Below are 22,084 nucleotides of genomic sequence, written 5' to 3'. Positions count from 1 at the left end.
CTCTCCAGCCCCCTCTCTGTGCCATCCTAAGAACACCGGATAGCTATCAGTGAGTCATCAGGGAGCCCTGGACAGCAAAGGGACCCTTGGGACCCTGGGACATAGTTTGTGTCCAATGAATGCTAACACAGGCGTTTCTCCCATTAGGACATGCCCTCCCCCATCTATGGGAGAGCTGTCTACTCCAGCTAGGAAGTGACTAGCCTGCTGCTCTTGGGAATGAGGTCAGGCCACACTCTCCACAGCCAAATCCTTGAGCCAGTGGCCTTGACTGACAGACCTAAAGGTGTTTGGCCCATCATGGATGGGTGTGAGATTGTAGAGCCAAACACCCTTCCTGCCTTGCCCTGGGGACAGTGCCTGGCTTCACAAGGATATGGGTCTCCTTTTGTTAGATTGACTCTCAGGATCAGCCCAAAAGTCAATTTCTTTCCCTGCCCCCTTCCTTTCTCTCCAAAGAGAGTGTTACTATGTAGCTGTTTCCAGAACTTTCTATTCTCTTGGCTCCACTGCTGAGTGCCAGGTTCATAGGCACATGTGTGCTACCATGGCTACCATTCAACTTAGTTTGGCTGTTTACTGGTTGGTGCAAAGGGTCAAACTTAGGACTTTGTATGTTCAAAGCAGGTGTTCTACCACTAAGCCACACCCTAGTTCTTCGTCTTCTCCTGTCCTGTGGTGGGGGTGGGTGGGAGACCTATGTGTGTGCATGTATAAAGGCCAGAAATTGATTTTGAGTGTCTTTCTCAACCACCCCTCCACTTTTTTTAATTTATTTTTTGTTTTGAAACAGACATTGCCCTCCCCCACAGGGTTGGCATCTGATCTCCCTCAGGCTGCTGATGCTAGCCTGGCCACTCCTCCTTCCAGAATGATTAACATAGTCCTCTTCATTGCCGGGGATAGAGTCCTAAGATGGCACAGTGCCAGCCACAAGCGTGAGTCACATGCCATCAGACAAGGAGAACTGAGGAAGGCAGACAGAAAGGGGGTGGGAGGTGGGGAGAGAGAACGGAACCCTTCACTCCCCTCAGACAGATGTGCTTTTGTATGGGGCTGGAAGGGACAATCGAGAGCTTCCACTTGTGGCCCCGAGTTCCGGTTAACAGCAGAGCTGCTACTGTGGTCAAGTTGGAAGAGATAAGAGCCGTCCTTCACACCCTAGACCTGGCCGCCTAAAGCCCTGGCTCGGACAGGTGTTTATCTTGTCAGGAAATCTACATCCATTTCTGCTTCAGATGCCTCGGCAGTGCACAGCTGCACAAAGAGGTCTGAACTTTGGATCCCCAAACCCATGTAAATGTCTGGCAGGCTGAGCTGTAACTCTAGTTCCGGCCTTGGAAGGTGGTGTCAGGGGATCTCCTAAGCAAGCTGGCTAGCAGCAGGAGCCGTACCAATCAGTGAGATCGGTGTTTGATTGAGAGACCCTGCCTCAATGAATAAGGTGAGGAGATGTAGAGCAAGACTGGCAACATCGACTTCAGAGCTCCAAACACATACACGTGCCCACACAAGAATACACATGGAAAGTTCCCACCAAAGGGGGGGGGGGCGATCATTTTGCCTCAGAAGGTCCCTGGTTCTGACGGAGACTGGATTTTCACTCCCAGGGTCCTCCAGAAGTGAACTATGTCACCTAAACACTGTTAGGTGGTCCTGATGCTAGACAGTCCTTGGATGCTGGAGGATACTGGAGGATACTGGAGGATGCTGGAGGATGCTGGAGGATACTGGAGGATACTGGAGGATACTGGAGGATGCTGGAGGATGCTGGAGGATGCTGGAGGATACTGGAGGATACTGGAGGATACTGGAGGATGCTGGAGGATACTGGAGGATGCTGGAGGATACTGGAGGATGCTGGAGGATGCTGGAGGATACTGGAGGATACTGGAGGATACTGGAGGATACTGGAGGATACTGGAGGATACTGGAGGATACTGGAGGATACTGGAGGATACTGGGGGATGCTGGAGGATACTGGAGGATGCTGGAGGATACTGGAGGATACTGGGGGATGCCATGTCCTGTGTTAGTCTGATGTGTGTTTTCAAACTTTGCTGCTAGTTAGGACTCTTTCTACAATATTTGTGTTGATGTTCGGTTGATCCGTAGTTTCCTCTTCTGAGGTAACCTTTATTCTGTCTATTTTATTCTGCAGAAAATCCTAAACGCTACTGGAATTTATCAGGTCCAAGCGGTTTTTTATTATGTATTTGTATGTATGTGTGTGCAGATGCCTTCTGAGGCCAAAAGAGGGCAGCAGATCCCCTGGAGCTGGGGTTACAGATGGTTGTAAGCCCTCCGATGCGGGCATTGGGAACTGAGCTTGGATCCTGTGCCAAAGCAGTATATACTCATAAAACCACCTTTCCCACCCCGTCCCCTTTTTGGTGTGTCACTGGAGAGGGAGGCCAGGGCCTCAGATACGACAGATGAGCACTCTCTGAACCACAGGCTCAAGATTACCTCTTGATAGGAACCTGTGAGGATTTTCCTCAGTGCCTTTCTGCTCTGGGGCTTCTAGGCAATAACAGTCTCCGCAGCCATTCAGTTTCTTCCTCCTGTTGCTCAGTTCCCCTGACACTTTCTGACTCAGGGCAGAGTGGGGGGCTCGTACCCTGTGGTGCGTAAGGATGCCCCCCCCCGCACCCCCCCCAGCCCCACTGACAGACAGTTTGCTGCATACCCTGCTTCTGCTCCTGTAGACGCCCAAACCAGTTGGCTCCCTTCCCTCCCCCATAGAGGATTTCTTTGAACAAGATAAAAATCCTCTTGTTGGACCAGCCGTGTCAGGTTTCCTTGCCTGTCCACATCTTTCTTCGCAGAGCCTTTTCTGGGTCAGGGAACTGGGGTCTGAGTCTCTCCTTCACGTTGTGCACGGCTCCTGGTTTGTGTCCTTGGTGTGGCAGGGTTTGAGCCTCTGTTCTCTTAGGCCTCGGTTGTGGGTCTGGTCCCTTGATTCTGTGACCCCAACTTGTGTCTAGGCTGACTCTCTCCTCCTTATCCCCTTTCTGTCAGCTACTGGGCAGGGCCTTCTGTTGGGAGCAGAAGCAGGACCTGAGAATGAGGTCTCCATTTCCTCTGTAGGCTGACGTAAGCCTTGGTGTCTGGTGTCTCTCTCCATATAATCAGGAAAATGGCAGAATTTACCTCCTGGTTTGGGGAATAAATGAGTTCTATAGAGTGCAGGCCATCAAACCTTTTGTATTGTTGTTACTGTTTGTACTGAGAGTTAGCAGTCTTTCACAAATGATCAGGTAATCTATGCAGCCCAATGCCTTGACAACGGGGATGTGATCTGAAAACCTGTCATTACACACATCTGCTCCTGATTATCGCAGCTCATACAGACTAGGTCATGATGTCACTTGGGGACAGCTGTGGCTTGTGACCGATTTCACTCTCTCGGCTGGATAGTCCTCATTGTGGTTGTGCGCTCTGGCACAAAAGCCATAGAGAAATGTAAGAGATGTGTATGGCAGGACACGGTAGTGTGTGCCTATAATCCCAGCACTCTGGAGGCAGAGGCAGAAGATCAAATTTGAAGACCTCAAGATCTTCCTTGGCTACTTTAACTCATTCTCATTCTCATTCTCTCTCTTTCTCTCTCTCTCTCTCTCTCTCTCTCTCTCTCTCTCTCCCTCTCTCTCTCTCTCCTCTCTCCTCTCTCTCTCTCTCTGTGTGTGTGTGTGTGTCTGCCTCTGTCTCTCTTTAATACTCTCTCTGTCTCTCTGCGTGTATGTGTCTTTTTCTATAACATTCACTCTCTCTGTCTTTCCTGTCTCCCTGTCTCTGTCTCTCTCCCTCTCTCTCATTACTTTATGATTGCCCCCACATTGCCTCGTTCCATCAGGTTTTCTCTAGGCGAAGTCAGGACTGGGAAACACGGGTAGTGGTCCTAAAGGGTCCCCCTTTCCTTTCTCTGGGTCCTCTCCCGATGAGAGAAGCCGTAGACTTGGCCTCTACCTGTAGCTTTGTCTGGCTCTGGACTCTGGAGCCCACTGCTTCTCCCTTTGCTCTTTCTCCCTTTGCCAGTGTGGGTGGATCCATTTCTACTGGGTTTTAGTTTGCACACCTCCTTAAGAATAAGTGATAGAGCTGGTGAGCTGGCTCAGTGGTTAAGAGCGCCAACTGCTCTTCCAAAGGTCCTGAGTTCAAATCCCAGCAACCACATGGTGGCTCACAACCATCCGTAACGAAATCTGATGCTCTCTTCTGGAGTGTCTGAAGACACACTACAGTGTACTTACATATAGTAAATAAATATTAAAAAAAAAAAAGAATAAGTGATATGAGCCATTAACCTGCTTCCTTTCTATAGTGGTCTGGCCTTAAAGGAATTAGGGATCTGGCTTTAGAAGTGTTGCGGGCTCTGCCAGGCCCCTCCCCCTCCCTCTAAGCCTCCCTTAGGGGTTGTTATGGCTAGATGACCAAAAGGACTGTGGACAGTGACAGATGCTCAGTTGCCTGACCCGCAGACACCTGTGCACACACCTGTGCACACACCTGCACATAAGTCTGAGTGCAGGTGTTGGCTTCAAGCTGGCTGAGAAGCACAGCCATGGCCCAAGACAAAAGCTGAGGCTAAGGAACTTGGCTTGGGAAGTGCTAGCCAAGCACACAGAGGAAAGTGTGGGAGCAGATGTGACCTTGTATTGTCAAAGCCACATACACCCAAGGCAACCCAAGTCACCTGCAGAGCCGCTCACATGGTCCTCCTGTGGGATTTCTGCTTTGAAGAAATGCCAAAAATAGTGCCAAGGTTTTGTCTGTAGGCCCCTCCCCTACCAAAAAAAAAAAAAATCCTGTTTCACAGCTGCTTTTGTAAAAGAAACAGAAAGCGGCAGGGCAGCAAGATGGCTCAGTGGGTAAAGGAAGATGCTCCACTCCCAATTTGATAGAAGGAGAGAACTGACTCCTGAAACGTGTATGCTAAGCTTCACACACATGCTGTAGCAAGTACACCCTAGACACAACACACTACACACACACACACACACACACACACACCACAAAATAAATGATAAAAAGCTCAGCATAATGGTACACAACTGTAATCCCAGCATTCAGGAGGCCACAGCAGGAGGATCAGGCTTCAACACCAGCCTAGTCTATGTTGTGAGCAGGAGGGAGGGAAGAGAGATCCATCGTTGTTAGGAGGTTCCCTCAGAGCCAGCCCCAAACTGAAGTGGCCTATGTAGGAACTTCCCATGCCTCTAGACAGAGACGTTGCCATTCTGCTCGTATGGGGGTCAGGTTAGGATGTTCAACCTTGTTTTCCAAAGTGGCCAAAGTTTCTCCCTATTAAAGGAAGCCATTATCACCACTGCTTAAGTGAATCTGCTAGAAGTACAGATTAAGATTGGCACCTGAGGAAGGGACAAAGTTCCTCCTGGGTGGCAGGACCCATTAAGTTTGTGATTCCTGGTATGTGGGATATCTGTGCTTTGCAGTCACTCAGGGAGTTTTAAAGAGATACCTTTGACTAATTTTGAGGTGTTAGCATCTCGTGGAGTCTGACAAGTGTCATTATGTGGATACTTGGAGGTACGTGTAGCTCTTCATGACTCAAGAGTTGAGTTTTCTGCTTGTGTGCACTGGGGAGGCTGCCTGCATAAGGGCCAGAGAACAGACACCTTCGTTTTTTGTGGAACAATAGAACCACAGGTGATTCATAGTTGGGGTGCACCAGTTCTGCTTTGTACTCTGGGTTCTCTGCTGCAGCTTCGACCAGGGTGTGTCAAAACTCCTTGTGGGGAGCTTGTCTGTACTGAACATGTACTGACTTGTAGTGCTGGGGGTGGAACTATGGTCCCATATATGCTAGGCAAGCACTCTACCACCAAGCTGCATCCCAGACTCGGTTCTGACTTTCCTTGCCATTGTTTCCTAACAATACAAAGTAACAATGTGCATAGTTTCCTCTTTGTGTTGAGCATTGTGAACAATCCAGAGATGTGTTACACTGTAGCAGAGGGTCCATTTTACATACAGGGCTCGAGCAACAGTGATTTCCCTCACTGAAAAGGGTCTTACAATTGATCCCCTTATGAATACCAAGAAGCAACTATATCATAATGAACGTGGCTATGTTTCAATAAAACTTTACTTACAAAATGGACCAGAGTAGGCCAGTGACTCCCTGAGAGAAAGGAAAGGATTTCATGGAAGATTATCCCATAGAGGCTAGAGAGACAATAAGACTGGAGAAAGGTAACTCAGCCCTAACAAAAACATAGTAGCATTTTCTTGGGGACCAGGACACCTGGGGCTGGCTTGCCTAGGAGAAATACATGGCTCCTCACCTGGTGCAGGGGGCTTTTGTTCTGATTTCCACATAGTAGGGATTGTTTCTCTTGTAAATGCGTAATTTAAATTTTGGTGAGTGTTTTATAGCCGGTTAACTTGCCCTGTCAGTTTTCCTGGCTTCCCTGGCTTAGCGCCAGAGCTATGGAGGCTGACTTCAGGCATCTGCTCATGGCAGACTCACAGTTAGCCAGGAAAGGAAGGGTTTGCTTGATCCTGCCCACACTGGCTCCCATGCTGGTGGGCAGCATCACCATGAGCAGAAAACTGCAGATAAACACTTCCAAAGGCAAATAGTCCAGGCAAACATGAGCTGCCAACCCACATGTCCCCCAAGGTGCCCTCAACAGGGCATCTCGGGAAATTATCATGAATTGAATTTTGAAAATTAAGTCTTATTAAATGCAGCAAAGATCTTATTAGTGAAAGAAACCACATGGCCAGTGTTTGGAGACATGAGGGGCCTATGTGCTGAAGCCCAGTTCCTAAAAGATTTATCCACAAAGCTCAGACTTCACCTCTGCCTGACCCCTGCTGCCTCTCCACTCGCCTAGCTGCTGGGCTGCTGCTGTCTCAGACTCGTCGAATCCTGACCACCTCCCTCTGGACCTACTTTTTCAGTCCCACCCTTTCTTATCCCTCTTCCCTGATACCCAGCTACTGGCAGTTACCTTCAGTTGAGCCTGGCTCCTCCTCATTCTCTTCTCTTTGATCCATACAGACCCTCTCTCAGCAGATGGGTTCCCGGAGTCCATCCACATACAGAGACAAGAGCAGTCAACCCTTAAACCATGTTCCCCTGAGATGCTCACCTGCCCTATATCTGACTGGGCACCTACCCCATGGATCCTCTCTTTGTTCATCTAAGCCAGGATGGCTCACAACTCTTTGTTCTCCCCTTATCCCATGCTCCATCAGACGTTCCTGTGCTCCCTTAGTCCTCCCCTTGCTCCATCAGTTCTCTCTGTGCTCCATCAGTTCTCTCTGTGCTCCCTTAGTCCTCCCCTTGCTCCATCAGTCCTCCCCTTGCTCCATCAGTCCTCTCTGTGCTCCATCAGTCCTCTCTGTGCTCCATCAGTTCTCTCTGTGCTCCATCAGTTCTCTCTGTGCTCCATCAGTCCTCCCCTTGCTCCATCAGTCCTCTCTGTGCTCCATCAGTCCTCTCTGTGCTCCATCAGTCCTCCCCTTGCTCCATCAGTTCTCTCTGTGCTCCATCAGTTCTCTCTGTGCTCCATCAGTCCTCTCTGTGCTCCATCAGTTCTCCCTGTGCTCCATCAGTTCTCTCTGTGCTCCATCAGTCCTCTCTGTGCTCCATCAGTCCTCTCTGTGCTCCATCAGTTCTCTCTGTGCTCCATCAGTCCTCTCTGTGCTCCCTTAGTCCTCCCCTTGCTCCATCAGTTCTCTCTGTGCTCCATCAGTTCTCTCTGTGCTCCATCAGTTCTCTCTGTGCTCCATCAGTCCTCTGCTTCCTCTTTGGTCACTTTTTTCTCCTATCCCTAACTCCAAGGCCTCTGGCCTTCATCTCTACCTTATGGTGACTTTTTTTAACCCCTAAAACAGACCTAGCACCATTGGGAACACAGAGATGAACAGATAGGTGAATGAACACCCAACTCTATCTCTTTGTTTCTGTGTTTATTTATTTGTTTTTTTTTCCCCCCGAGTCACGGTTTCTCTGTGTAGCCCTGTCTGTCCTAGAACTCACTCTGGAGCCCAGCTGCCTGCCTCTGCCTCCCAAATGCTGGGATTAAAGGAATGAGTGTACCGGCACTGTCCAGCCTAAGTCTATTCCTAATTTTCCAAAAACAGTGTCCTACCTTGGCATCATGTGATGAAGCCACACCCATCATCCAACATGGTCTTGGACCCCAAATGTCAATCTGAAACCATGCGTCACACCTCACTGGTCCAAACGTCAAACTCAGCCTCAGCCTCCCTTTCACCTTGAGGTTTTCCCTGACCCCAGGAGCTCCCAGGTACCCCATCACCTCTTTGTTTTGTTCACTTACAAATCTCTGTAAGAGGCAGCCGGTCAGCACCCAGGGGTGACTCAACCCAAAGCTAAAAAAGCGACCCCCGCGGAGGTTCCATGCACTCTGGCCTTTTGGTGGTGACCTCGCCTACAGCATGTTTCGGGTTTTGGTTCCTGACCCGTTGCCCTTCTCTCCTGCCCAGGTTGTTCCTGGTCATCGAGTATGTCAATGGCGGGGACCTCATGTTCCACATGCAGAGGCAGAGAAAACTTCCAGAGGAGCATGCCAGGTGAGTCCATGGCCGGGGACTTCTCCTCAGGAGGCCAGCAGGGAGAAGAGGGGGGCAGATTTGGGCAGAAGGTGGCAGAGATGAGAGCTTCCCATGGTATAAGACAGTCCAAACCCTCAGGGGGAATCTTGGGAGCTTTGTGCCCAGGACTGGTCCCTCTCCAGACTTTGAGCAGAAGGCCCTCACCCAAGACGAGTGGCTCCCCAGCTGTTTGGTTTGGCTCTGTCCTCTTCCCTTAAAGTCCACGTTCCCTCAGCAGTAGAGTACAGCAGGCCTTCACTAGCATCAGGAGAGGCTCCCTGGTCCCGTCTCTGGCCTTGAACAGCTGCCATCCAGCCCCCTGTCCTCGTGCTTCCCCTGGATGGCCCCCTCCTCCGTAAATTACCTTAGTTTTCCCCACGAAGTCCTGTGAGTCACCGAGGCCGCTTTTGGGGAAAGTGGGCAGAAACTCAACAACAGCTTCTTGCCCGTCCACTTGCTTTTTATAAAACTCATGGTTAAACGCACACAGCGTTCATGTTGCCGTGTTGGCCAGATAGTTCAGTAGATAGTTAAGTGCCAGGAAGTTGATTATCACACTGCTGTGCAGCCACCACCACACATAGAGCCCCTTTATGTCGCACACTGGAACCCTGCTCCTGTGAATGCCGACTGCCAGGCTCTTCATCTCCGGCCCTCCTGTCCGATTCCAGAGAGCGCCCCAAGTATCTTCTCGTATATCAGACTTGGCGTGATGTTGTCTTCATGATTCACCACATAGCCTTTCCTTTTGAAGGTTGAGGTGTCCAACCCAGTGCTTGAGACCCCCACTTCTGATTCTTTTCTCCTTCCAGTTTTTAAAATCCGCATACAGGGTAACGGATCTCATAGAGGCGTTTCCTCATATCCACTGTTCTTACTGGGCCTCCTCCACTGTCTCCAGCCTCAGGCATACTGTGTTAGTGGCATTGTTTGATACACACCACTTTCTGGTTCTCATGCTTATTCACTTGTTTGTTCTGGTGCTGGGGACCATACTTATGTAAGCAAGGCAGGAGCTTTCCCACTGAGATGCACATGGCCCTAGCTCTCATGTTCTGAGGGACCTTCCTCTAGTCACATTTTTCATTCTCACCTACTATTCGTGCGATGTCCAGTGTCCCATGTTCCCTTCACTTACTCTGGCTGTGATAAGTAGCCATTCTGGTGGGTGGGAGGTGGAATCTCACTATAATGTACATTTGCATTCCCCTGTGACCAGGGATACATTGTGGGGCTCTATGTGTACCAGCCTCTGGCTGCCTGCCTGCCACCGTCTCCCTGCTGACTACAGAATTCCCCCCCCCCAATACCTCAGGTTCTATGCTGCTGAGATCTGTATCGCTCTCAACTTCTTGCATGAGAGGGGGATCATCTACCGGGACCTAAAACTGGACAACGTCCTCCTTGATGCCGACGGACACATTAAGCTGACGGACTACGGCATGTGCAAGGTGCCCGCCTCACCTGTCCCCCAACTCGATTGTCTGCCCTTGACACCCCGCAGGAGTATTCACTGATGGGGCATAGCTCAGTGGTGACCAAACTGAGGCACCCCTGTCTGTAACTTAATGTCAGTGTTCCTAAGGAGAGCTGCTTCATGTGAGATTTACCTTCCTGGTAACTGTCCCCACAGGAAGGTCTAGGCCCCGGTGATACAACAAGCACTTTTTGTGGAACCCCGAACTATATCGCCCCCGAAATCCTGCGAGGAGAAGAGTACGGTGAGTGTGAGCCACGAGGGAGGTAAATGTAGGTGGACACCTTCCAGAAGTCTCCCCCAGCTGGTGACATTCTTCACTCAGAGCAAGAACCTGTCTGGCCCACCCTACAGTGGCCCTGGCAGGGAGATATATGGCCAAATTATACCCAAAAATAACACAGAACACCCCTCAGGGTTTCCCAGCTGGTTACCCGTTGCATACTCCCTGAGGCCCACCAGATGACACTGAATAACATTCCTCTCTCTGAGGAGTCCTAAGGCCAGGGAGGAGAAAAAGGAACATGAAGCAACGACAAGAAAGCCCAGGTTTGGGTCACAGAACCTCAAGTTGGCTGGCCACTGGCCACTGGCCATGCATATGTGGAAGAAACAAAGTGCCCTTGGGAATGGCAGAAGTGCCCCCATTGGGCTCCAGAGCAGGGGGTGATCTGGGGACCCTGTAGACACGAAGGTGTACTTCCACTCCTCGGGGTAGAAACAGTCCTATGCACCTGGGGGCAGGGCATACATATACAGGTACATGTGTGTACATGTGTGTGATACATGTGTGTACATGTGTGTGATACATGTGTGTGCATGTGTGTGATAGAGGAGGATATGTAGCATGCAGTGTGTGTGTGCACATTTATTTTTTTACTGTTTGTAAAAAAAATGTGTTTACTGTGCACAGAGGCTCATCACACATGTTATCTATGTGTGCTCGTGAACGCACCCACTTTTGCATCCTAGCTTCTCCTGCTGTTCAGACAGGTGGGATTACAGGCATGAGCTGTCTATCCCTGACTAGTGACGGTGACTTCAGTGAAACCAGTCATAAATACACCTTCACATAAATGAGTGTGTGGCGGGCAGCGCGTGCGAGTCACCAATTCAGAAGAATGACTGAGTTCCTACAAGCTGCTTCAGTTGAAGTGGCTCAGTAACCAGGGGTGGCAGACTGGAGCCAGAAATCAGTCTAGCATTCTAAGTGACCCTATTTCTGTGTGTGCCAGAGCAGGGGGACTGTTCTGAGCAGAGATGGTAGGGGTGGCCAGGCAGAGTATGAAGACTGATCATCCCTCCTGCTGTCTTAAAATACTTAGCACTTGAACATAGAAAGAGAGAGAGAGACAGAGAGAGAGAGAGAAAGTCAGTCAGCCAGCCGGGCAATGGTGGCCCACACTTTCAATCCCAGCATCAGGAGGCAGAGTCAGGCAGATCTCTAAGATCAAAGCCAGCCTGGTCTATAGAGTTAGTTCCAGGACAACCAGGTCTACACGAAGAAGCCCTGTCTTAAAACAAAACAAAACAAAACAAAACGGGCTGGAGAGATGGCTCAGCAGTTAAGAGCACTGACTTCTCTTCCAGAGGTCCTGAGTTCAATTCCCACCAACCACATAGTGGCTTACAACCATCTGTCATGGGATCCGATGTCCTCTTCTGGTGTGTCTGAAGATGGTGACAGTGTACTCACATACATAAAATATAAGAAAGAAAGAATAGTGAATGTAAATATACAGGAAATTGTAGCTGTGTTTTCTCGTCTCGGAGATGGATTCTGTGAGTTCTGTGTATTTTGGCAGCTCTGGGGATGGCGCGTGTGCTTTGTACGTGTGAACAAAGTGTTCTCTACCACTGGGCCACATTCCTCAGTGAGAAGCGGGCTTTGTAACTGTAAATCAAATCAGGAAAAAAATACAACTAGTTATGGTGCCATGCCCTAGGAGGCTGAGGCAGGGGAGTCACAAGTTCAAGGCCAGCCTGGACTACATATCGAGAGCCTGTATCATCATCATCGGTCACTATCACTGATGATGACGATGACGACGACAGGAACAAAGCAGGGTCCGTCCCTGGTCCCATTCTGCATGCTCGAGTAACAGAGATGTCCCAGCAGAGCTGAGGGGCCAGGGACACAGCCTGGGTATCCCACACTGCAGGTGAGGAGTCACAGCTTCTGAGGACACAGATGTCCAGCACAGCGACTCTCTTGGCACATTCACACTCACGGACAGAGTGTGCCACTTCCCAGCCACCCCCTGCCTAGTGACTGCCCGCTTTTCCACAGGGTTCAGCGTGGACTGGTGGGCACTGGGTGTCCTTATGTTTGAGATGATGGCTGGGCGCTCCCCCTTTGACATCATCACGGACAACCCTGACATGAACACTGAAGACTACCTTTTCCAAGGTTGGTGGCCCATGGTGTATGCACTCCCTCCCACCTCCCTCTGCATGTTATTTTTTCTTCCCTTCTCAAAGGTGAGGATGGAGCATTGTCCAGGCTGGTGCTGTGCATCAGCAACAGTACACACACACACACACACACACACACACACACACACACACACGAACCCATTCCTCTGGCAGAGATTGTAAAACGAGGTGATCATAGTCCACCTCACTATGGGTCACCTAGAAACCCTGATTTAGCCAGAGCCCCCTTCTGCCCACCCAGATCATTCCCTGTAGCCTGTGCAGGCTCCCTTGCTCCTGATGAGAGAGCATTAATGGCCACTGATACGCCCCTCAGGGCTGTCCCTCGGCGCCCCCTGGTGATCGGTGTTCAGACTCCACATGCCTGCAACCAAAAGGTAGTAGGGAGCTGTTGGTTCACACAAGGCTATGTGATATGTGAGTGCTACCAGGAGGTCCCTAGAAGGACCCAGCAGGCTTCTGGAACAGGAAGGTGTCCCAGGGCTACAAGTCTGAGCTCTGACTTAGAAATGGGGTTCAAGCCAGGTGTGGGTCACATGGCCTTGTAATCCCAGCTACTCAAGAGGCTGGAAGGAAGGTCAAGAATTCAAAGCCAGGCTGGATACCTACCAAGATTCCGTCCTTGCAAAAAAACAAGCAAACAAAAAACAAAAAAACACAAAAGGAGCAGAGTTCAGGGGGCCCACCCGTAGGCTATCGGAAAGAGCAAACAGTGCCGCTTCTCACCCGGTCTCTGTCCTCAGTTATCCTGGAAAAGCCAATCCGGATTCCCCGTTTCCTGTCTGTCAAGGCCTCACACGTCTTAAAAGGATTTTTAAATAAGGTATGCTCTTGGCTGCGGTGACAGACGATCCCTTGTAACCCTCTGGGATCAAGTTACCCATGGGATGGAGTGGGTGGACAGAGTCTCTCCACTACTGGAGCTGTCTGTCATCAGCTGCCAGCTGCCCCCAGCTGCTCTGTGCTGCTGCTGCTCATCCACTCTGGCACTGGGGCTCCGTGATCTTTGAGTTTAATTTTTTATTGATATAGCAAAACAGTGAGTAAGTAACTGACCGGAAAAGCAGTCCCAACAGAGGGAAGGTCAGACCCAGCTGGACATCAGAACAGCTGGGGACAGGGAACTCCCGTGGGGGCAGTTGGGCCATCCCGTTGGGTTGAGGTTGAATCAGGGGTTTCCTTAGGAGTCCTGACTCACCCTCATTTGAATTCTGACCCCCAGGATCCCAAAGAGAGGCTTGGCTGCCGGCCACAGACTGGGTTTTCCGACATCAAGTCTCATGCTTTCTTCCGCAGCATAGACTGGGACCTGGTAAGCCTCGAGGGTCACCGGTGCCCCTTCTGCGAGGTGGGCCAGTTTTGCCAGAATGGGCCCGTGTGTACTTGGGTGCCTGGTACATGGTGTCTGGCCATTTTCTGTGGTGTTGTGGTTGGTTTTCCAAAGCTGCCAAGAACCTGATGTCAACAGTTACAGGACAGAGTAGCAGGCACAGGCATCGGCTCGGACTTGAGTCCATTCCTGATATTAGGAGAAAAACTTCAACTTTATACTTTGAAGAAAAGTATAAAGATTAGCCAGTTGAGTAGATCTGGAACTTGCCCAACTCTGGGACAGTGGACACCTCCCCCATCCCCTGCAACCCCACCCTGATCCTTCCAGATGGCTTACAGCCAGCACTGATGACTACATTCCATCCCCACGAAGAACCAGTTACTCTGTTTACCGGACTGTTTGTGTCTGTGGGTACTGGGAGGAATCGGGAGGGTCCAGGCCACAGAGGCAACAAGCAATCAGGAAAGATGATACCCCTCTACCCCCATCCCATGGCCAGTCTAGAGCTGGGCCTCATTATTACATAGTCAGAGCCTTGAGTTCTCTTCCTTTCCAGGTTTAAGTATCTAGTCAGAATTCAGAGCCTTGACACTTTTTATAACATTCGTGTGCTTGTGCTTGCTCGCATGAAGGTCAGAGGACAACTGAGAGCCAGTTTTCTCCTTTTCTCCTTCCGCCATTTAAGTCTGGGGAAAACAAACGCAGGCTCTCAGTGTTGGCAACAAAGTTACCTGCAGAACAACCTCACCCGCCCTCGATACTTCAAAAACAATTTGTGAGCTTTTAATTTCATCTCCTTGCCCTGGTAGCACCAGAGAGAAGCAACATGTTTATTTCTAACCTAGATCTTCACAATGCAGCTACTGCCTGGCGGGGCCTGGGCTCAGTGGTGGCAACTTTACTCACAGGCTCACTGCCTGCCCCAGTGTTTGGAACGCATCACCTCCACTCTGACACTGAGGCATGTACTGACATTGCAAATCCCTCAGCAGAGTACAGGGAGAGTTCTACTTGTCTCTTCCAGCCACTATCCTCATTGCTGCTCCTCTGAGCCTGCAGGATCTGAGTCCTCCCCTGCCCCTGCCCCTGCCCCTAGGGCTCCCACATGGCATCAGTAGCGTGTCCAGTCTTCCTGCACCATACATGAATGTCTCATTTCAGCCCAGCTCCCTCTAGGTTGGACAGCCAACTGGTTCTGCACAGCAAGAGGGGCTGAGAAGGTCTTCCACTGCATCATACATATGGTACTGTAGTTTTTAGTACATCTTGTGGGCATGGAGCCATTATTGCCAGGAGACTCACCTTACCCTCCCCTTCCCTGGCCATACCAGCTTATGTTCCACCTTACAACTTGACTTTTCTCAACTCTCCCTTGAAAGAGGCCCTGGTTAGTAGGTGGCCTTGCATTCAGTCACCCTTTGCTTGGTAAGGCATCTTTAAGGCTCATCCTCGTTCCTCGTCACAGCGATATATGTTGTTTCTGATGGTCACTTGGGTGGGACTTCAGGACTGTCCACCTGAGGTGGGAGCACAGGCCCAGAGGTGTCACAGTAGGACATAGGGTGCTGGTCCTTAAGGTGCTGGTCCCTGGTACTGACTGATGCTATGAGGAAGGAGGCAGATGTGAGCTGTAAGGGAAATTGCAAATGTTTCCCCATGAGCCATGCTGGGACAGCAGTGGAGAGGTCACTAATCCCAGTCCTTCGCTCTAGCTAAACTGCTCTGTCAACACTGTGCAGCCATGGTGGTAACTGGTGTGTCCGAGTTCCTGGGCCATGGGACAAGGGTAGCTGGCATTGGTGGTGTTCAGGGATTATCGTCTATATGGCTCTGCTCTGTTGTCTGCTTTGAGCAAGGGGAGGCCAGGCTTGTCCCTGGCTCCCCCCAGCTTGGGATTTGGAAGACAAGAGCTGTAACTTGAGCCTCTGAGATACCTGAGCTGAGGAGATCTGAGCTCTGGCATAGCTTATGTGTGGAGTGAGGTCCCCGTAAGTAGCTGGGGGGTAGACTGACAGGAACCAACCCACCACACCTGCCTCTGGTACATTCTGTTCTAATGTCCCCCAGAACCATCCTCCTTCCTGAGTCATGGGGCAGAGAGAATCGTGACAAGCTCAAGTAGGCATAGCAGTGGCTGCCCTTGCAGACTAGGGAGGGAGGTTCAAGCCAAATGCTGGATTTCTGCTTCAGACATGTCTAGTGGGATGGCCTTGATAAATCACACAGGTGAGACCTCTTCTGTGAACAGAGACACAGCCTTCAGCCCATCCCAGAGGGTGACCTGAGCACTGTGCGCATGGTACAGCAACCCTCATGGTGACTTTATGCTGCCTACCAGATCCTTTAAGCTTCTCCTCTCTAGACTCAGAGCACCCTAGAGCTGGGTGCTCAGTCCTCCCTGGGCTTTAGCCAGGGGCTCCTCTACCATTCCCCTCTAGTGCTCTGGAGAAGGGATGGAGTCAGAAGGGAGGGCACTGCCAGCCGTCTCTAGGGCCTACGGGGCCAGGCCTCCTGCCCCTCCTCTGTGATGTGAGGGTAGGAACATATGTTCTGCTGAGCACACAAAGTCCACCATGGGCCATCCGGCACATCCCTCCCTGCCAAATCTCCACCAGAAGGTTTGGATATTAGCATAAAGGCCATAGGAAAGTTATTGGACATTGTCCCAGGCAGAGCTGTGACTGGTCAGGAAATTGGTTCTGAAAGAAATATGTCCTACAGCAAAATGCTGGCTCCCTTAGGATGCTTGGCTAGGGCTGCTTACTACAAGGGTCTATCCACAGACCCTCCTTGTCTGGTACTCCATAGGGGTTTGACAGCATATCAGATCTGTGAGGTATATATCTTTGCAAAGGTCCCAGTCCCTAACTCACCATGAACTGGAAAGAGCTGAAGCAGCCATCTGGGCATTGCTACCACCTGCTATCAAACCCACTATGTTCCAGGTAACTGGCAGGTGGCAACTGGCCACCTTGAGGAGTGAGTCAGACTGTGGCTAAAACAAGCTCCCTTGACATTAGTTCCTACCAGTGAGAACTGACAGGAAATTGGTAGCCTCCACTCCTGCCCCATGTCAGTTAATTTAAATAGGCCCAGACCAGTGAGAGAATTGCTCAGTGGGTAAAAAAGTGCTTGCCACCAAGCTGACAGCCTGAGTTAGATTTCCAGGATGCATATGGGGGAGTAAGAGAACTGTCTCCCAGAATTTGTCCTCAAACATCCATACCTATGCCATGCTTTGCGTGAACTGACTCCCTCCAGGCTGGCTAGTGTATTCAGAGCAGACCCCTCGTGAGCTCAGGGGTTACTCTGGCGGCTGCCAGACTTAGTGCTACCTTCTCCCTCCAACAAGGTCTCACCACTCTCCTCTACTCACATATGCTGTCTTCTCTGCCATTTATGGTGTAGAAGTAGACCCTCCCGTCCACAGGGCAATGCACTGCAGTCAGGAGATAATCTGGTGTCACCACATAGCACTGTGATGCACGTGGCAAGGAGTTTTTCCTCATACCTACACTCACTCATTCATGCTTGGTAACACAGCCAGTTGCATTCTAGACAGCCAAGTATGTCCCTAAAACTCTACTGGGAACTTCGGGGAATGTGGGAGGGGTTAGGTATGGGTGAGCTGGGATCCCTGAAAGGTGAGGCTGAAGGCATGGGCTTGGGGTGTCTCATTAGGGGTAAGGAGTCATTGTGTCCCTCCGTCCCCAGGCACACAAGGGCAAATGTCGAGTCCTTGTAAGTTACCCAGTCTTGGGCCTTCCATCTAACAGCAGGACTGCACTGGGACCCTTACCTCTCCTTACTCATCAATCACTTACCCACGTGTGCGGTACGCCTGTCGGATCAGGTTTGTTTCTAAGAACTGAGATGCATCTATAAGCCAGACACTGATCCCTGCCACAGAGCCTAAATGTACTAGGGAACATCACATCAGCTCCACACCAGCCACATAATGCCTGCATCCCAAGCCCGTGCAGGGCAGTGTGGCCCATAGGACAGATCTTCACATCGTTCTGGGACCCGTTGTCAGCCACCTTCCCCTGAAAGAGCAGAGTGAATGCTGGACAGAAGGCTGGGCACCAAATCCTCAGGGATGCCCCCACTGTGTCATTACCCCTGTGTAGCCCAAGAGCCCTGCTTGATAAAGAGCAGCTGTATCTTTTGGCTGTCCTGGAACTCGCTCTGTAGACCAGGCTGGCCTCGAACTCAGAGACCCACCTGCCTCCCCAGTGCTGAGATTAAAGTCATGCACCACCACCACCTGGTATGAGTGTGATACTGAGAGGATTTCTTGCCACATACATCTCGGTACCACGTGGCACATGCCAGACACCAGTCTCTCCTGATGGCTGTTCATTCCCTGCTGGGCTAGAGGGTCCAACTCTAAATAGTAAAAGATGGAGACAGAGTTAGAATGAGGAGAGGATTGAAGGTGGACTTTCCCCGTGCCCATCTAGGTGAGGATGTTGTCACACCCAAATACCATTATGATCAGGTTCTGAGACCAGAGAGAGAGAGCACTCCTGTGTAAGCAAGCTTTCAGACACCAGCAGTAACATTGTTTCTAGGCACTTGTGCGCACGAGCTTTCAGCCGCCAGTGGTAACATTGTTGCTAGGCACAATGGGGCCTATATGTCCAGCACCTTTTTAACCTGTTTACTTTTCCTGGTACTGCATATTTTCTTCTAGAGTCTGTGCTTTTAGGGGTAAAAAATGGCATTCAAATACCAGGCATGTTGAAAAACTGAGCTTCCCATTTTATTTTGTGATTTATGTGCACACAAAGATCTGATGCTGGCAGAGAGGATGCTCAGCACCCATCTGACCTCTCTCTTGTCAATGTTCCCAGCTGGAAAAGAAGCAGACCCTGCCTCCCTTCCAGCCCCAGATCACAGATGACTATGGCCTGGACAACTTTGACACGCAGTTCACCAGCGAGCCTGTGCAGCTGACCCCAGATGATGAGTAAGTCCCGGGTATCCTGACCTGCCCCGACAAGTGTCACAGTGGAACGTGTCCTAAGCAGCTAGAACCCCTGGGCCAGTGCATGGCCCCATGCTTGGGTCCTTGCCTCTAGAGTGTGAACTAGGGGAGGGACACAGCTGCCAGTCTTCATCTGCTTCTTGTGTTTTTAGGGACGTCATAAAGAGGATCGACCAGTCCGAATTTGAAGGCTTTGAGTACATCAACCCACTTCTGCTGTCTGCTGAGGAGTCCGTGTGAGGCCATGAGCATCTCTGTTGTGGACACGCCTGTGAATGACCCTGTCACTTTACCCTTAACTACAGCATATGCATGCCAGGCCGGGCACCGAGGCTCCAAGCAGCCAGGGAGGGATGCTGGCCACCAAGACCGAAGAGGGGCGTCCAACAGGCACTTCTAGACAGAGCAATCTCTTGTGTCCAGGCCCCAGAGGCTGGCTTTGTGCTGGAGGAACCGCTTCCTGTGCACAGAGGCCCTACCGGAGGGTGAGACAGCCAGCCACGCCGTTTGGAAAGGTGCACATCTTCCACAGAAACAGAACTCGATGCACTGACCCGCTCCAGGAAAAGTTAGCGTGTAATGCCCTGAGGAATAAAGTGTACCGATGATGTCGAAGCTTCCTCTGATGCCTTTTTTCTGTGGCACCCGCCTGATGTCCCCAGCGCAGCCCCCACATGAGGAGGAGCTGCGCTTTCTGAGCAGTCAGGACGTAGGCAGGGGACAGGCACCCAAGTGCCTGCAGGGATGCGCTGCAACAAGAATTGTTACAGATTCGGAACGTTTTCTAAATCCCGGTAAGTTCTGTTGTTAATATTTAACAAGTATTTTCATACCTAGCACAGCTAGCCATGGTAGGCCAAGGCCGAAGGGACACCCTTACCAGGTTGGTGGCACTGTTCCCACCAACTGTTTGGACTCTGATGGGGAAAATTGGATCATAGAGATTCTAAAACATTGCTCACCAAAGCATCAGTAAACCAAATAAATAGGTAAATAAATAAAAAGGGAAAATAATTGAAAACTAAATCCGCACAAAATATATTTCTGAAAACACTAGCCAGTGCCTCCAAGACATCTTGTGTTATACATTAGATTTTTTGGAAAATATTTTTATCATTAATACTCCAGATTAGGAAATTTAAAGACAACGTGTGTGATGGACCCTAGCCTTAAAGTGACAGACTACCCATAATCTCACACTCTTCCTGAGGAAGCACGCCTGCTTCCATAACTGCTGTGCTCAGCCATCCTCCTCTCCAGCTTAGTTCCAAAGGCCAGCCCAAGGCTTTCTGGGAAGAGGTCAGCTAACGTTACCCTTAGCAGGTCGGGTGTGGCCATGGCTTACCCACCTTTGTCGTGGGCAGGAGATGGAGAAGGCACACCGCAGTGACTGAGCACCCCAGACCCACCCAAGCCAGGCTGGCCCATATGGCAAACATGCTACACACCCCCCCAACCCTGCCAGGTTGAGACCCTCAGTCTCCACGTCAGGGCAGAGTGGAGTCTAGGCTCCGGTCATATTTGCTTCATGCCTTGGGGTTGGTGGTCCTGACAAAGATCAGAGTTGGAGAAAATGAAAATCTTAGAGGCGCTGTTACGGTGCTGCCCTGCTTCTCCGTGACGCCCAGTGGCCACCCACAGCCCTCACCCCAAAACACTCAGGTTTCTCAGGCCATCGCCATGTCTGGCACTGAAACGTGTCAGAGCCACACCCAGATCCATGGTGCTGGGACAGAACAGGCAGCCCAGGTTTCTGACACCATATCCCAAGTCCAGGCTTCTGGGTGGCTCTGTGTCTCCTATTGATCATGGACACATTTTAGCCAGCACTCCCTGTGTCCATTGGTAAGATATGTCCCCAACTAGTCAAAAAATGCAAATAGAGCCTAAGAGCCGATTTTTGGGCCTCCCAGGAGTACCCAGCCCAGCCTGGGGGCCTTCCAGGGGTACTTAGCCTAGTCTGGGGGTCCAAGTGGCTGGAGCCCCAGTCTGAGGCCTGTGTAGTCACAGCTGCCCATGAGTTGAGCTGCTAAGATAAAGAGCCCGCAGATGATCCAAATGCAAACGGGCTCCTGCGAGCCTCCTTTCCTCCCAGTGTGCTGCCTAGGGACAGCAACAACTGCTTTGCCCAAGCAGCACTGGAACCCTGGATTGTTAGACATGGGGGCTTATTTGGATACTGCCCTATTGCCAAATGACTTGCTGGTTACTGGTTCGGCTGCTCATGTACAAATGTGTGAATAATATTGTGCCCACCAGAGGGGGAGATTTTTATATATAGCAATTTGTTTTATAAATTAAAGAAAGTGAAGGATGTATTGAAATGTGACTACTGGGGGGGGGGTGGGAAACACCCTAAAGTTTGCAAATGGCTCTGGGCAAGAAAGCGTGTGTTCTCAGACACTGGTGACTTCATGATTGTAACTCGGTAACCATGTGGTTTTGTACAATTGATCAGTGGAGCCCATCGCCGGCCGGCATTCCTTCTGTGGGCGATATCTTCGCCCTCCACGGCCAAGGTCGTTCTTACTCTTGCACATCCATTAAAGACTTTGATGAAAATGCCCTTCCTGTTATTATTTGTATTCAAAGTAGGTGTTTGGGGGAAAACAGAGGGTTTTATATCTGTTTTCCTAAGAGCCCCTTCCCAGGACACATTCAGGCTCTCAACACAGAAGTACGGGTGTCCCACACACCTGCCTGCTGAGTGCCCATGGACCATCCCTATGACCTGAGTCTGTCCTGGAAATGGAAGACTCCCCTCCTCCTCCTGATGTGTTTTGGAGGTTTAGATAGGTGTGCCACTCTAACATCCGATTGTGCTGACAAGCGCACGCGCGTGCACACACACACACACACACACACTCACACACACACACACACACACACACACACACACACACGGAGGTTTGGATAGGTGTGCCACTCTAACATCCGATTGTGCTGACAAGCAAGCACGTGTGCCCGCACACACACACACACACACACACACACACACACACACACACACACACACAGAGGTTTGGATAGGTGTGCCACTATAACATCCGATTGTGCTGACAAGCAAGCGCGCGCGCGCGCGCGCACACACACACACACACACACACACACACACACACACACACAAGCTCTCCCAGCTCTGGGCTTTCCATAGCTTTACTTTCTGAGGTTATAGCGTTGGAATTGCAGTTAGAAAAGTGCCAGCTGGGGCTGGAGAGATGGCTCAGTGGTTTAGAGCACTGACTGCTCTTCCAGA

General features: G+C 50.7%; 1 protein-coding gene across 7 annotated transcripts in view; it reads left to right on the top strand.

Moving 5' to 3' along the window:
- Prkcz (protein kinase C, zeta) overlaps positions 1 to 21,394 on the top strand; it is a 101,311-nt gene extending 79,917 nt beyond the window's left edge. For 4 of the 7 annotated variants that reach the window (XM_011250207.3, XM_006538656.3, XM_030253317.1 and 1 more), the window contains 8 exons: positions 8,485 to 8,571; positions 9,908 to 10,043; positions 10,226 to 10,313; positions 12,360 to 12,479; positions 13,249 to 13,328; positions 13,728 to 13,817; positions 18,695 to 18,810; positions 18,981 to 21,390. In XM_011250207.3, coding sequence (XP_011248509.1) covers positions 8,485 to 8,571; positions 9,908 to 10,043; positions 10,226 to 10,313; positions 12,360 to 12,479; positions 13,249 to 13,328; positions 13,728 to 13,817; positions 18,695 to 18,810; positions 18,981 to 19,068 — 805 coding nt within the window. In that variant the 3' untranslated portion in view covers positions 19,069 to 21,390. Of the gene's footprint in view, positions 1 to 8,484; positions 8,572 to 9,907; positions 10,044 to 10,225; positions 10,314 to 12,359; positions 12,480 to 13,248; positions 13,329 to 13,727; positions 13,818 to 18,694; positions 18,811 to 18,980 lie in introns of all 7 variants that reach the window. The other 3 variants (NM_008860.3, NM_001039079.2, NM_001355178.1) reach the window with 1 other exon arrangement.
- The last annotated feature ends 690 nt before the right edge of the window (positions 21,395 to 22,084 follow it).

Source organism: Mus musculus, chromosome 4, assembly GCF_000001635.26.
Source record: "Mus musculus strain C57BL/6J chromosome 4, GRCm38.p6 C57BL/6J".
Lineage (NCBI taxonomy): Eukaryota > Metazoa > Chordata > Mammalia > Rodentia > Muridae > Mus > Mus musculus.
Note: the sequence above shows the minus strand (reverse complement) of the source record. Positions and strands in the feature narration are given on the sequence as shown.